The sequence below is a fragment of the Mus musculus genome, chromosome 15 (genome assembly GCF_000001635.26).
Source record: "Mus musculus strain C57BL/6J chromosome 15, GRCm38.p6 C57BL/6J".
Classification (NCBI taxonomy): Eukaryota; Metazoa; Chordata; class Mammalia; order Rodentia; family Muridae; genus Mus; species Mus musculus.
This window is the reverse complement of record NC_000081.6, coordinates 98,538,487-98,550,547: the sequence shown is the minus strand read 5'-3', so window position 1 is coordinate 98,550,547 and position 12,061 is coordinate 98,538,487. Positions and strand designations below refer to the sequence as shown.

At 42.4% G+C, this 12,061-nt stretch overlaps 1 protein-coding gene across 2 annotated transcripts in view; it reads left to right on the top strand.

The window, feature by feature from the left end:
- Ccnt1 (cyclin T1) overlaps positions 1–11,858 on the top strand; it is a 29,047-nt gene extending 17,189 nt beyond the window's left edge. The window contains exons 6-9 of one of the 2 annotated variants that reach the window (NM_009833.2): positions 1,837–1,882; positions 3,640–3,803; positions 3,954–4,024; positions 5,940–11,858. In NM_009833.2, coding sequence (NP_033963.1) covers positions 1,837–1,882; positions 3,640–3,803; positions 3,954–4,024; positions 5,940–7,337 — 1,679 coding nt within the window. In that variant the 3' untranslated portion in view covers positions 7,338–11,858. The remainder of the gene's footprint in view (positions 1–1,836; positions 1,883–3,639; positions 3,804–3,953; positions 4,025–5,939) is intronic. The other variant, NR_160872.1, reaches the window with a different exon arrangement.
- The last annotated feature ends 203 nt before the right edge of the window (positions 11,859–12,061 follow it).

Here is a 12,061-nt window from a genome sequence, read left to right as displayed (position 1 = left end):
GAGAGTTCTGCCTCCTAAGTGCTTGTACCACCATACCCATCCCTGTTTTTTTTTTTTATTTTTTTTTTATGTTTGTGCTATAGAGTTTAAACATAGGGCCTTGTATATGTTGGGCAAGTGCTCTACCATAGAGTTATGTCCTTAACCCTTAAGGGTTCCTTCTACTTAAGTAGTGCCCATAATCTCTGGGTGCTAGTTGTGGTGGCACACACTTACATTCCCAGTGCTTAGGAAGATTATTGTAAATTCTAAGCAAGCCTGGGCTATATTGTGAGTTCAAGAGTAAGACCTATTCAACTATACAAATAGCAAACAAAAAAGGATTATCTGGGACTGGGCGTATGCTCAGTGGGAGAGCATTTGCTTAATACACACAAAGCCCTGGGTTTTACTTTAAGACCTGAAAAGACAAAGTCTGAATATCATCATACGCATAATTGTCTTTAAGAGTTTTGTTTTTTAAAGATTTATTTATTTATTATATGTAAGTACACTGTAGCTGTCTTCAGACGAACCAGAAGAGGGCATCAGATCTCATTACGGATGGTTGTGAGCCACCATGTGGTTGCTGGGATTTAAACCTCAGACCTTCGGAAGAGCAGTCGGGTGCTCTTACCCACTGAGCCATCTCACCAGCCCCTTTTAGAGTTTTATATGTCAAACTGAGGGCTAGCCTTATTTTTTATTTTAATATTGTTATATGAAAAATGAAATTTCAGAAAAATTCCCAGTTTCTGAAGCATTTTAAATTAAAACCTAAAATCTTTAGTATGTGTCGTGCGTGAGACATGGGGGTGGTATTCATGTGCCACTTGGCTTACGTAGAGGAGGCTGGAGGGTAACCTTGGGCGTCAGTTTTCTATTGAGCTCTTGGGGACTGACCTCCGGTTGCTGGTGAGAACTTTTCCTCACTTCCTCTGCCTGAGATCTGTGAGTTCTGTATATTAACAGCTTTAAAGGTTTTGCATTAGGAAGCCCAGGGCTGAAGAGACGGGGATATGTGCTTCTTTCTATAGGAAGTCTCTGAAATTCCAAAGAAGATAAGAATGGCTTGTCTGCCTTGATTGGTTTTATGAGGGTGTGGAATGCTTGCTTTCTCATTGTGTGTGAAGCAGCTGTTACTTGATGGTAAAGTCAATCACTGTCTACTCAGTTCTTTAAAAAATAAAGAATTCCTTTCTCCAAACATGTCATGGCCTTCTGGAGTCTGACTTTGGAGCCAAGTCCTATTGGCTCATCTCTTATCTCGCTCTTTCTCAGTGATCTCTTGCATCAGAACCTCTGTTCTTCCCTAAATACTGAGTCAGACTACATCCATCGAGGAATTGCATTTTAAATGAGCTGATGTTCAAAATAAAGCTTGCCTCTCTAGATCTGGAAGCAGCATAATTACTTACATTCAAATTAGAAATCTTGCTGGGCCATGGTGGCACACGCCTTTAATCCCAGCACTTGGGAGGCAGAGGCAGGTGGAATTTTTGAGTTCGAGGCCAGCCTGGTCTACAGAGTGAGTTCCAGGACAGCCAGGCTACAGAGAAACCCTGTCTCGAGAAACCAAAAAAAAAAAAAAAGAAGAAAGAAAAGAAAAAGAAAGAAATGAGTAGACCATCTGCTTAGCCTGAAAGAGACCCTGTGTTGAGTTGCCAGCATCCCACTTGCCCCTTCTTCCCAGAGTCGCTGATGTGTTTGCTTGGGTAGAATGTATGCACCAGATGACCAGGCACTGGGTCTGCCTAACTTACCACTGTTTGCGTACCTTACAAATAGTACATGTTTACTGAGTATTTGTTGAGAAAAAATGGAACTAATAACGTCTTTTTCTTTTGTTTTTGTTAGCAAGCAAGGACTTAGCACAGACATCTTACTTCATGGCAACCAACAGGTTTATATTTTTATTTATTTTCCTCTTCTGTTTTTGGGTTTGGAATTTGGTTGGGTTGGACTTGTCATCTCTTGAGGGATTTATAGGATCACTTTGTGAACTAGAGACAAAAGACCATAAAAATAACGTTTGTTGTAATGTATTGTAGACAGCACTCTGGAGAATGAATTTTTCTGCAGATTTTACTTTTTTCCTTATATTTGCTTTATACCCTTTAATTAACTAGGGTTTTGTACTTATTTAGCATACATAATTCTATGCATTAACTTTGCTATAAAATGTCCAAGAGCACAACCTGAACATTCATGTAATTTTGGGGGGATTGTTAATTTTCTTCTCCTTTGCCAAAGCAATGGGCACTTAGTCTACAAGGATTTGCTATCTATCTATCTATCTATCTATCTATCTATCTATCTAATTTTTAAAAAGCTGTTAGTATGTAACTTGTTCTGCCCAGTGACCTGCTTGTTCTTGTGTCTGACTCCCATATTGTTTGTTCGGTCATCCCCAGTCACCAAGTGTGAGAAGGTCAGCATTAGTAAGCCAGCCCTGCATACACTGTGTGGTGGCCCAGTCTGAGATCCCAGCACTCAGGACCCAGGCAGGAGAATGAGTGGTTCAGGGTCATCCTCTGGAATACAGCAAGTTCAAAGCCATGCTGAACTGTCTACTAAACACACACAGACAGACAGACAGACAGACAGACAGCAAGTTCAAAGCCATGCTGAACTGTCTACTAAACAGACAGACAGACAGACACACACACACACACACACACACACACGAAGAGGAAAGATGAAGCAAATTTAAAGTAAGAGCCAAGCACCATGGTGCTCCAGTACTGTGATGGGGAGATAGGATTGCTGTGAGTTTGAGGCAGCCAGAGAACGAGATCCGCCTAAACCCAGACAGAATCTTTAAAAGAAAAAAAAAAATCAGGTATATTTGTATTTGAGAGAGCAACTTTTTTTATTTTTCATTTTTATTTTTACATTTTGAGACGGTCTCATTGCTTAAGCCAGCCTTGAACTTCCACTTCCCATGTTTTGGGATCAGGCTTCTGATCCTCCTATGTTGACTTTGATTGTTTTTTCCTTTTGTTTTTGTTTTGAGACAGACAGGGTCACATTAAATAACTCTGGCAGTCTTGAAATTTGCTATGTAGACTAGGCTGGCCTCAAACTCACAGAGACCCAAAGGCCAGCCTTTGTCTCCCAAGGGCTATTAAAGGGGTATGCCTCACCGAGGCTGACTACCCAGCTCCTTTTTTTTCTTTTATTTTTTTTATTTTTGTTTTTTGTTCACTAGTATTCTGTTTACTAAGTGTGTGATACTAGGAAATTTAGAAGTGTTGTTAACCTGTGCAGTATTTTAATAGAAAGTGATATTGAGGTGCTGAGGAGATTAGCCTAGCACATATAGCTCTTCCAGAGGACCTGAGTTCAGATCCCAGTATCTGTTGTGGATGTACACCATCGCCTGTAACTCACGGTGTAGGGGGTCTAACACCTCTGGCCTCCACACCCTCACTGTGCTTACCCCACCACAGACGTGTCCAGGTACTTAGAAGTCAATCTTAGAGAAAGACGACAGGCATGTTGAGTGCTGAGTCAGCACGGGATGGTCTTGCCCTTCTCACTCTCCTCTGGTTTTTGTTTTTGGTTTTTTGGTTTTTTTTTTATATAATGGAGAGTTTTAGTTTAGGGTTGAGAATTGAGGGCTCATGACACTCTCTGTTTCCTTCCCTTTGATGTCAGCCTGCATTTGACCACATTTAGCCTGCAGTACACACCTCCTGTGGTGGCCTGTGTCTGCATCCATCTGGCTTGCAAGTGGTCCAACTGGGAGATCCCAGTCTCAACTGACGGGAAGCACTGGTGGGAGTATGTTGACGCCACTGTGACCTTGGAACTGTTAGATGGTAAGTTTTAGTGTAAGGGACCTTGAAACGCACGTCTTGATTTGTCACATATCTGGCCAAACATGACTTGAAAACAGTGAGTTAGTTGAGGTTTTTCTCTTTTTTATGATATTCTTGTCTCTGAGCGTTTCTTGGATGTTTCATTTGTAGAATTGACACATGAATTTCTACAGATTCTAGAGAAAACTCCAAGCAGGCTGAAACGTATTCGGAATTGGAGGGTAAGACTTAGTGCTGATAAACTTATTCTTTCTTTTAACTGCACCAGTGAATATACCAGAATTGGATATGTGTGCTTGGTTTGGAGTTTCCTTCTTGCTTAACAGTAATTGTGACTTTATAGCATGGATATGAACTAAGATTTCCGTCTTTTTTTTTTTTTTCTTCCTGAGACAGGGTTTCTCTGTGTAGCCCTGGCTGTCCTAGAACTCGTGCTGTAGACCAGGATGGCCTCGAACTCAGAAATCCGCCTGCCCCTGCCTCCCAAGTGCTGGGATTAAAGGTGTGGGCCACCACTGCCCAGCAGGATTTCAGTCTTTAGGATAAAAGACTGTAGGGCAAGATATGGATGGAATTAGAAGGGTTGAGTGTGATTTTTACTTTAAAAATGTTTTAGGGGGTTTTAGGGGGGTCTGCTGGAAAGATAGCTCAGTGGTTAAGAGTGCTGACTGCTCCTTACAAAGGACCTGAGTTCAACTCCCAGCAACCACATGGTGGCTCACAACCATCTGTAATGGGATACGATGCCCTCTTCTGATGTGTCTGAAGACAGCGACAGGGACAGCCCTGGTGGTCCTGGAACTTACTTTGTAGACCAGGCTGGCCTCAAACTCAGAAATCCGTCTGCCTCTGCCTTCGAGTGGAGGCGTGCGCCATCATGCCCGGCTCCTTTTTTCTTTTTAAAAAGATTTATCATTACAGTTGGGCATGGTGCTGCATGTCTTTAATACCAGCACTTGGGAGACAGAGACCTCTGAGAGCTTGAGACCACCTGGGGCTACATATATTGTGACCTGGGGTTTGGGGAGAGATTTATTTTTTGTGTATGAGTGTTTGCCTACATTTATGTGCATGTACTACCTGTGGAGGTCAGAGATGTCAGCTCTTCTGGAACTGGAGTTTTAAGTGGTTGTGAGCTGCTATAGTTGCTGAGAACAGAATCCAGGTCCTCTGCAACAGTAGCAAGTTTCCTTAACTGCTGAGCCATCTCTTCAGCCCAGGGTTTTCTTCTTAAATGGGCTTCAGTCTGGAGTTGTAATGCAAATATTTTAGTCTTGGGAGTAATAGCCATTCCCTTTCCCATCGCATCAGATAGATGAAAAGTCCTCACCTTGCCTAAGGCCCTGCACTCAATCACCAGCACTCAGAAGAAGGAAGAAAGCCTCCGCCCAGCTCTTTTGAGACAGTCTCATGTAGCTCCACCTGGCCTTGAGCCTTGCTGTTAGAGAGGCTGACCTTGGACTTCTGATCCTCTTGCCTTTGCCTCTACCTTTTAAGTGCTGGGATTGCAAGCATGAACCACCATGTATAGAAATTTCCCGTATTTCTTATTAGTTCAGACCAAGTCTCCTGAGTCTGGTGAATTATAGAGAATTGTTGCCTCCAGAAGATTTGAGTTAGAAATGGACTTCAAAGCATGTACTTAATCTCTTATGTTCATACAAATCTCATCAAAGTTTCTAGAATTTAAAAAGGCTAACTGCAGCCTCCAAGTAGTTATACTGAGCTGGGAGTGGTGGCGCACGCCTTTAGTCCCAGCACTTGCGAGGCAGAGGCAGGCGAATTTCTGAGTTCAAGGCCAGCCTGGTCTACAGAGTGAGTTCTAAGACAGCCAGGGCTACACAGAGAAACCCTGTCTCGACAAACCAAAACAAACAAAAAAAGTAGTTATACTGAATGTTTAAGAATGGCTTTATTTTCTGGGTGTGACGATGAATGTCTTTAAGTACTCAAGAGGTAGAGACAGGAGGATCTCTGAGTTTGAGACATGCCTGGTCTTGAACAAAAACCAAAATCCCCACCTCCAGTAAACAAAAAGGAACACAAAGCCACCCAGAAAAGTTCCCCTAATTGACGTTTCCCTGTACTGCCGCTCAGTAAATTGCTTGGCATGAAGGTTTATGTGCTTCGTCCTAGGCGTACCAGGCTGCCATGAAAACCAAGCCAGATGACCGAGGAGCAGATGAAAACACGTCGGAGCAGACAATCCTCAATATGATTTCTCAGACCTCTTCAGACACAACTATCGCAGGATTAATGAGCATGTCAACTGCGTCTACAAGTGCAGTGCCTTCCCTGCCTTCCTCTGAGGAGTCATCGAGCAGTCTAACTAGTGTGGATATGTTGCAGGGCGAGCGGTGGCTGTCTTCCCAACCTCCGTTTAAACTCGAAGCTGCCCAGGGTCATCGGACTAGTGAGAGTTTAGCACTTATTGGCGTTGATCATTCCTTGCAACAGGATGGTTCCAGTGCGTTTGGTTCCCAGAAGCAGGCGAGCAAGAGTGTGCCATCTGCTAAGGTTTCACTTAAGGAGTACCGTGCAAAGCACGCGGAAGAGTTGGCTGCTCAGAAGAGGCAGCTGGAGAACATGGAGGCCAATGTGAAGTCACAGTATGCGTATGCTGCCCAGAATCTCCTGTCTCACGACAGCCATTCTTCAGTTATTCTCAAAATGCCCATTGAGAGCTCAGAAAACCCTGAACGTCCTTTTCTGGATAAGGCTGACAAATCAGCTCTGAAAATGAGACTCCCTGTGGCCAGTGGGGATAAAGCAGTTTCTTCCAAGCCAGAGGAGATAAAGATGCGCATTAAAGTTCACTCTGCAGGGGATAAGCACAATTCCATAGAAGACAGTGTCACCAAGAGCCGCGAGCACAAGGAGAAGCAGAGGACTCACCCGTCTAACCACCACCACCATCACAACCACCACTCACACAGGCACTCTCACTTACAGCTGCCAGCCGGCCCCGTGAGCAAACGCCCAAGTGATCCAAAACACAGCAGCCAGACAAGCACCTTAGCACACAAAACCTACAGCTTGTCCAGTACTTTGTCTTCTTCCAGCTCTACTCGTAAAAGGGGTCCCCCGGAAGAGACTGGGGCAGCAGTATTTGATCATCCAGCCAAGATTGCCAAGAGTACTAAATCTTCCTTGAATTTCCCCTTCCCCCCCCTTCCTACAATGACCCAGTTGCCTGGGCATAGCTCAGACACAAGTGGCCTGCCCTTTTCACAGCCTAGCTGTAAAACTCGAGTTCCTCATATGAAACTGGATAAAGGCCCTCCTGGGGCTAATGGTCACAACGCAACTCAGTCAATAGATTATCAAGACACTGTGAATATGCTCCACTCCCTGCTTAGTGCCCAGGGGGTTCAGCCCACACAGGCCCCTGCATTTGAATTTGTCCACTCTTATGGTGAATATATGAATCCCAGAGCTGGTGCCATCTCCTCCAGATCTGGCACTACAGACAAACCTCGGCCACCACCCCTCCCATCAGAACCCCCTCCACCACTTCCACCTCTTCCTAAGTGAAAAAAAGAAAAAAAAAAAAAAGAGGCAAAAACTTCAAAAACAAAAAACACTTTTTTGTTTTGTTTTTTTGTTTTGACTACTGATATTAGACTACGAAAATTACATCCCTTATGAAATCTGTCACCTAAGGAGTAAATTGCTATTGAGACAAGTGGGCGGGTGGTGGAGGGAGGGCCTCAGTTATTCGATCTGCTGCCTCACATCTACAGTTCGTGCTGGTATTAGAGAGGTGGGATTATGTCGAAGCTGTGAAGGATGAAGAACACACTCTACTCTTGGCCTCTCTTCATCCTAACTAGGTTGATTGGAGTAGTTATCTTCCCTCTTCTTGCCAGAACTAAAATGTGGAGGGCATATCAAGCGGTTGTGGATGCTTTTGGTGTTAAACATATCAGAAGAGAGGAAGTATTTAAACGTCAAATCTTTAAGAGACTTTTAAAAAATAATTTAAAGAAAGTAAGTTATGTTTAGTTTTTTTTATATAATCGGGAGGGAAAGGGATTTTGCTGTGTGTATGAGGAACATAGCAGTGACTGGTGGGGGGGGGGTGGGAGGGTGGGAATGTGTGCAGGGTGGGGGGGAGGGTAGGCTCTTGGCCAAGAGTGAAATAGGCTCAGGCCTCTTGAAGTATTGAGATCTTTAAAAGTGCGTGTGTGCTTGTGTGTGTGTGTGTGTGGGTGTATGTGTGCATGCGTGTGCGCGTGTGTTTAAAATCATGTTACTTTATTCCTCCCATTCTTAACCATTTTCACATCTCCGCATTCTACTAGAGAGATAGTTGGCTTTGACAATAAGAAGAGACATGTATTGACAGTGTGAGTCCTCTCTTCCCTTCACCGCAGGCTTGCGTGGTAGCAGCCCTCTCGCTTCTAGTTCTGACCTGACTCCTGCGCCAGTATGGAAACTTCCCTGTTACTTCTTTTTGTGTTTTCAACGCAGCATGGAGGTGGGCTTGAGGAAGAAGCCTATAAAGCAAGGCCGGCCTCTCTCCTACAGAATGGGGTCTTTTCATGTTGGGCTTTGCGAGAAAGCTCAGGTCTCTGAAGGGAAGAAGGGTATGCTTTGCTTGTCCTGTCTGAAAAGACCAGACCATGTGTGCTACTAGGACTGGGAGAAGCCAGGGGGTTAAGATACTAAAGACAATGAAATTGTGATTTGGAATTCTGAAGACATGGTGTCTAAGTTACATTATGAATGTAAAGAGTTTATCTAGTGGGAAACAACTGCAGTGTGCAGCCTGTTTGGCGTCAGAGCTTGAATTTCACAGCATTGGTATAATGCATGAGCAAGCCCAGCCAACAGACACTGTTGTATTCAGATTATTTCTTAGTGGCTGGCTTTTGATTCTAGACAGAGATTCTTAAAGTCCTTTTAAAAAAGTGGATCAGGAATCCTGTTATGGGCCTTGATTGTTCCAGACATTAGAAGTAAATATATTTGATGAAGGAAATCTTGAAAAAATACTGACTAGATAAAAATTGTAAGCCAAGCTTTCTGACTGAAAAATGCTACCTAGCCACAGATCATTGCTGTTATTTGGTTCATTGCATGAGTGTGTATGTGTGTGTATATATGTATACACATATATATGTGTGTGTGTGTGTATGTGTACACACACATATATGTGGGTTTTGGGGGGTATGGATAAGATGGTGCTATGAAAATAATTTGTCTCTTGTTTTAATTAATGAAGCTTCTGTCATGCCAAGTAGTCTTTAGGGAGAAGTCAGAATCTTTTCATTAAAAGTCATAGGGAAACAGAAGTTGTACGGGTGCTGCTTGCCAAGGACAGACTAGAAAAGACACTGAGGCAGTTACTAGTGCTGACACACTGGCCCAACGGAGAGAGAATGTATGGGAAGGAATATGTCTTACTTACGGTGACTTTGTGGTTCTTAATCTGCATGTTTGAGTTGTCTGCAGCGCCTGCCGTTGCTGTGCACAACAAGGAGCTCCTTGCTGATAAACCAGTGATATTTCTTGATGTGTAACTTTTGAAGTAACATTTCTTTCTTGGTATTTCCTGTGTTGTGCAAGATAGATGTGTCATCATGATTACTAACTTTAGGCTTGGTATTTGTTGAGATTTTGTTTTCCATCCTGACCTTCCCAAACGGAAAAGTACCTTTTAGTTTGCATCTTTGTCTGTGATGATTTGATTTGGGGACGTGGACTGTTTTTTTAATCACTCTCATTAATGTCACGTGTTTTCTAATCACATGCAATCCCTTAGCACAAAGGTTGTCATATTTGGTGTCATAGCATTTCTTCACAGTAAACCTGTTGTTAAGTTTCCTAGAACTCTGTAGTGGACTAGAAATAACTGCTTACTAGAGTCTTCTAAAGAGCTACTTCATGCTGTAGTCTGGTCTTCTACTGTAGCTCAACACTGAGTTTGATTAGTTGAGACCTTACTATATTAGTTCCTTCTGGTACTGTCTATAGATAGATGCAGTGTCTGCTTCTAAGTCAGTGCGTAGGTCCTGAACTCCCTCGTGGGCTCTGCATGAACTTCTGCATTGCATTATTTTGGCGTAGCAGATATACCTGCCAGCTAGCATGCATATTGTCCAGTTTCTGTATAAATATGGCTTCTAAGCCATGTGTGTCTCCTACCTTCATACTTTCAAGGGGTGAGAAGTAGTAGTTGTATATCTAAAGTCAGCCGTGTAAGCATGGCTCTTTGTTTTTTCTTTTAATCTAAACTGTCAAGAAGAAATGCGAGTGGTAAGCAGGCTTGGAGCCTCAACTTCTGTAAATTTCATTCCTAAGAGTTTGCTTGACTTTTACGTTGGCAGAAATAAATACCTGTGGATTGTCTTTAGGGCTTTTAGCATATACCTGTGTTATTGGCTAAACTCTGGTGAATCATTAACCTAAAGCCAGTGTGGTCTTCTGAAGTATCCAGTTATGCCTTTTGGGTTAGAAAATACCTAAATATTAGTCTACTTTCCTCATTCATGAATCATTGTTTTTGTATCTGAGACTCAGCATCTCTTCCTTCTTGTAAATGATTTTAGTGTTTGCTTTAGTGTATCCTATATATCTCTATTATTATTAGGTTCACCAGTGGTGATAGAAAAATTGAATATCTCCAATTGCAAACAGCAGTAGATTTGATTATTGAAACAAAATCATGGTAACATCACTGCTGGGGTTCCTGAAGCCTTTGCAACAAAATTCACCTCTCACACCTCGCTTCTAGACAAAGGCAATTGGAGGGGTCCTATCTATCCTAGTATGGTTGGAATCTAAATATATGCGTTTCCATTATTTTGGGAACTAATTACTTTTTAAAGATTTTTTTCTTTTGTTGATGAGTTATTTTGATACTCATGCTAGGAAAAGGGAGAAACAAAACCATCTTGAGATTGGAATTCCTGTTTTATTCTCCTGAGATGGGAGAACTTAAGCAGTCTATGCAACCCATCAGATGGTGAGAAATAGCTTTCTACCATTCCACTGAGCTCTCAGTGACCCTCATACGTCCTCAAATGTCTTGGCATTGATTGAGGTTTCGATCTTGATGTTTAGGAAGCATTCTCGCTGCACCACACTGTCATTTCTTTCTTACTCCTCAGTGGATGGAAACTTGGAAGAAGAGTGGTACTGTGATGGTACCTGATGGAGTGGTCCAAATTCCCAGTTGTTTCCTAAGTGGGTGAGCTCTCCGTTTTAGTATTCTAAAGATGTTAACGTGAACTTGGCAATGGAAAGGGGAAGGAAAATAATATTTAATAAAAATCAGTGTCTACGCTTTCCCTTTATGAGTGTGTATTCCTGGTTGTATGAAGAGAAACTCATGGGTTTTGTGTTGCCATGTGAATGTCGAGAGGGATGCTTGACAGCATGTTAATTGAAGCCAGAGCAAGTATGTCTGCCGTCAGGTAATCTGGAGATGCCAGTGTATGCTGAGGGAGTGATTAGCTGATGGCTATAATGAAGTCACTTACAAAGCAGAAAGGCTGTCTGGCCGGCCGAAGAACCCAAGGAAAGCAGTGCAGCAGCCTCACTCACGTAGGTGTGATTTAGGGTTCTGAACTGGAAACTGATCTGTATTACCTGACTTTCCACAACTGTCCATTTTCTTATCAGACCAAAGAACAAAAAGAAAAAAAAAACATGAAAAAGCGAAGTAACACACCTTTACCGGTTTATGTCACTCAGGTACAATTTCGTGGGGAGGTTTAGGTTTGTTTTGTTTTGTTTTGTTTTGTCTGATTTTTGTACTGCTCAGCATATTATTCTGCTGTCGCCTCTGTCCTCCGTGGGGCACCTCAGTTTTGGGTGCTACTCCTGGGATCTCTACTGCTGTTAGGTGAATGATGATAGGATGGAAGTGACCATTATCATAAGGGCTCTTTGTAAAAAAAAAAAAACTTGAAAAACTCAAAAAAATTTTAAAGAAGGATATTGTATACATTTTATAGTCTGGCTATCAGTTTGATATCTTGCTGTCAAGTATGTTTCTCAATCTGTATTTATCCATCCCATCAATAAACGTTAATGATAAAATACCTGATCCTTGTTTGTATGTTCCGTGTCCTTCAACTAGTCTTTAACTATTATTTTGTTGACTCATTACTACTCTGCTTTGGTTTCAATAGTATTATGTATTATGTTCCTATCACAAAATATTCTATGGATATTGAGTCCGATGGAAAGATCTGAGATTTCACTTTAACAATGAACCTGGTGCATAACGGATATTGTTGTAGGCAGAG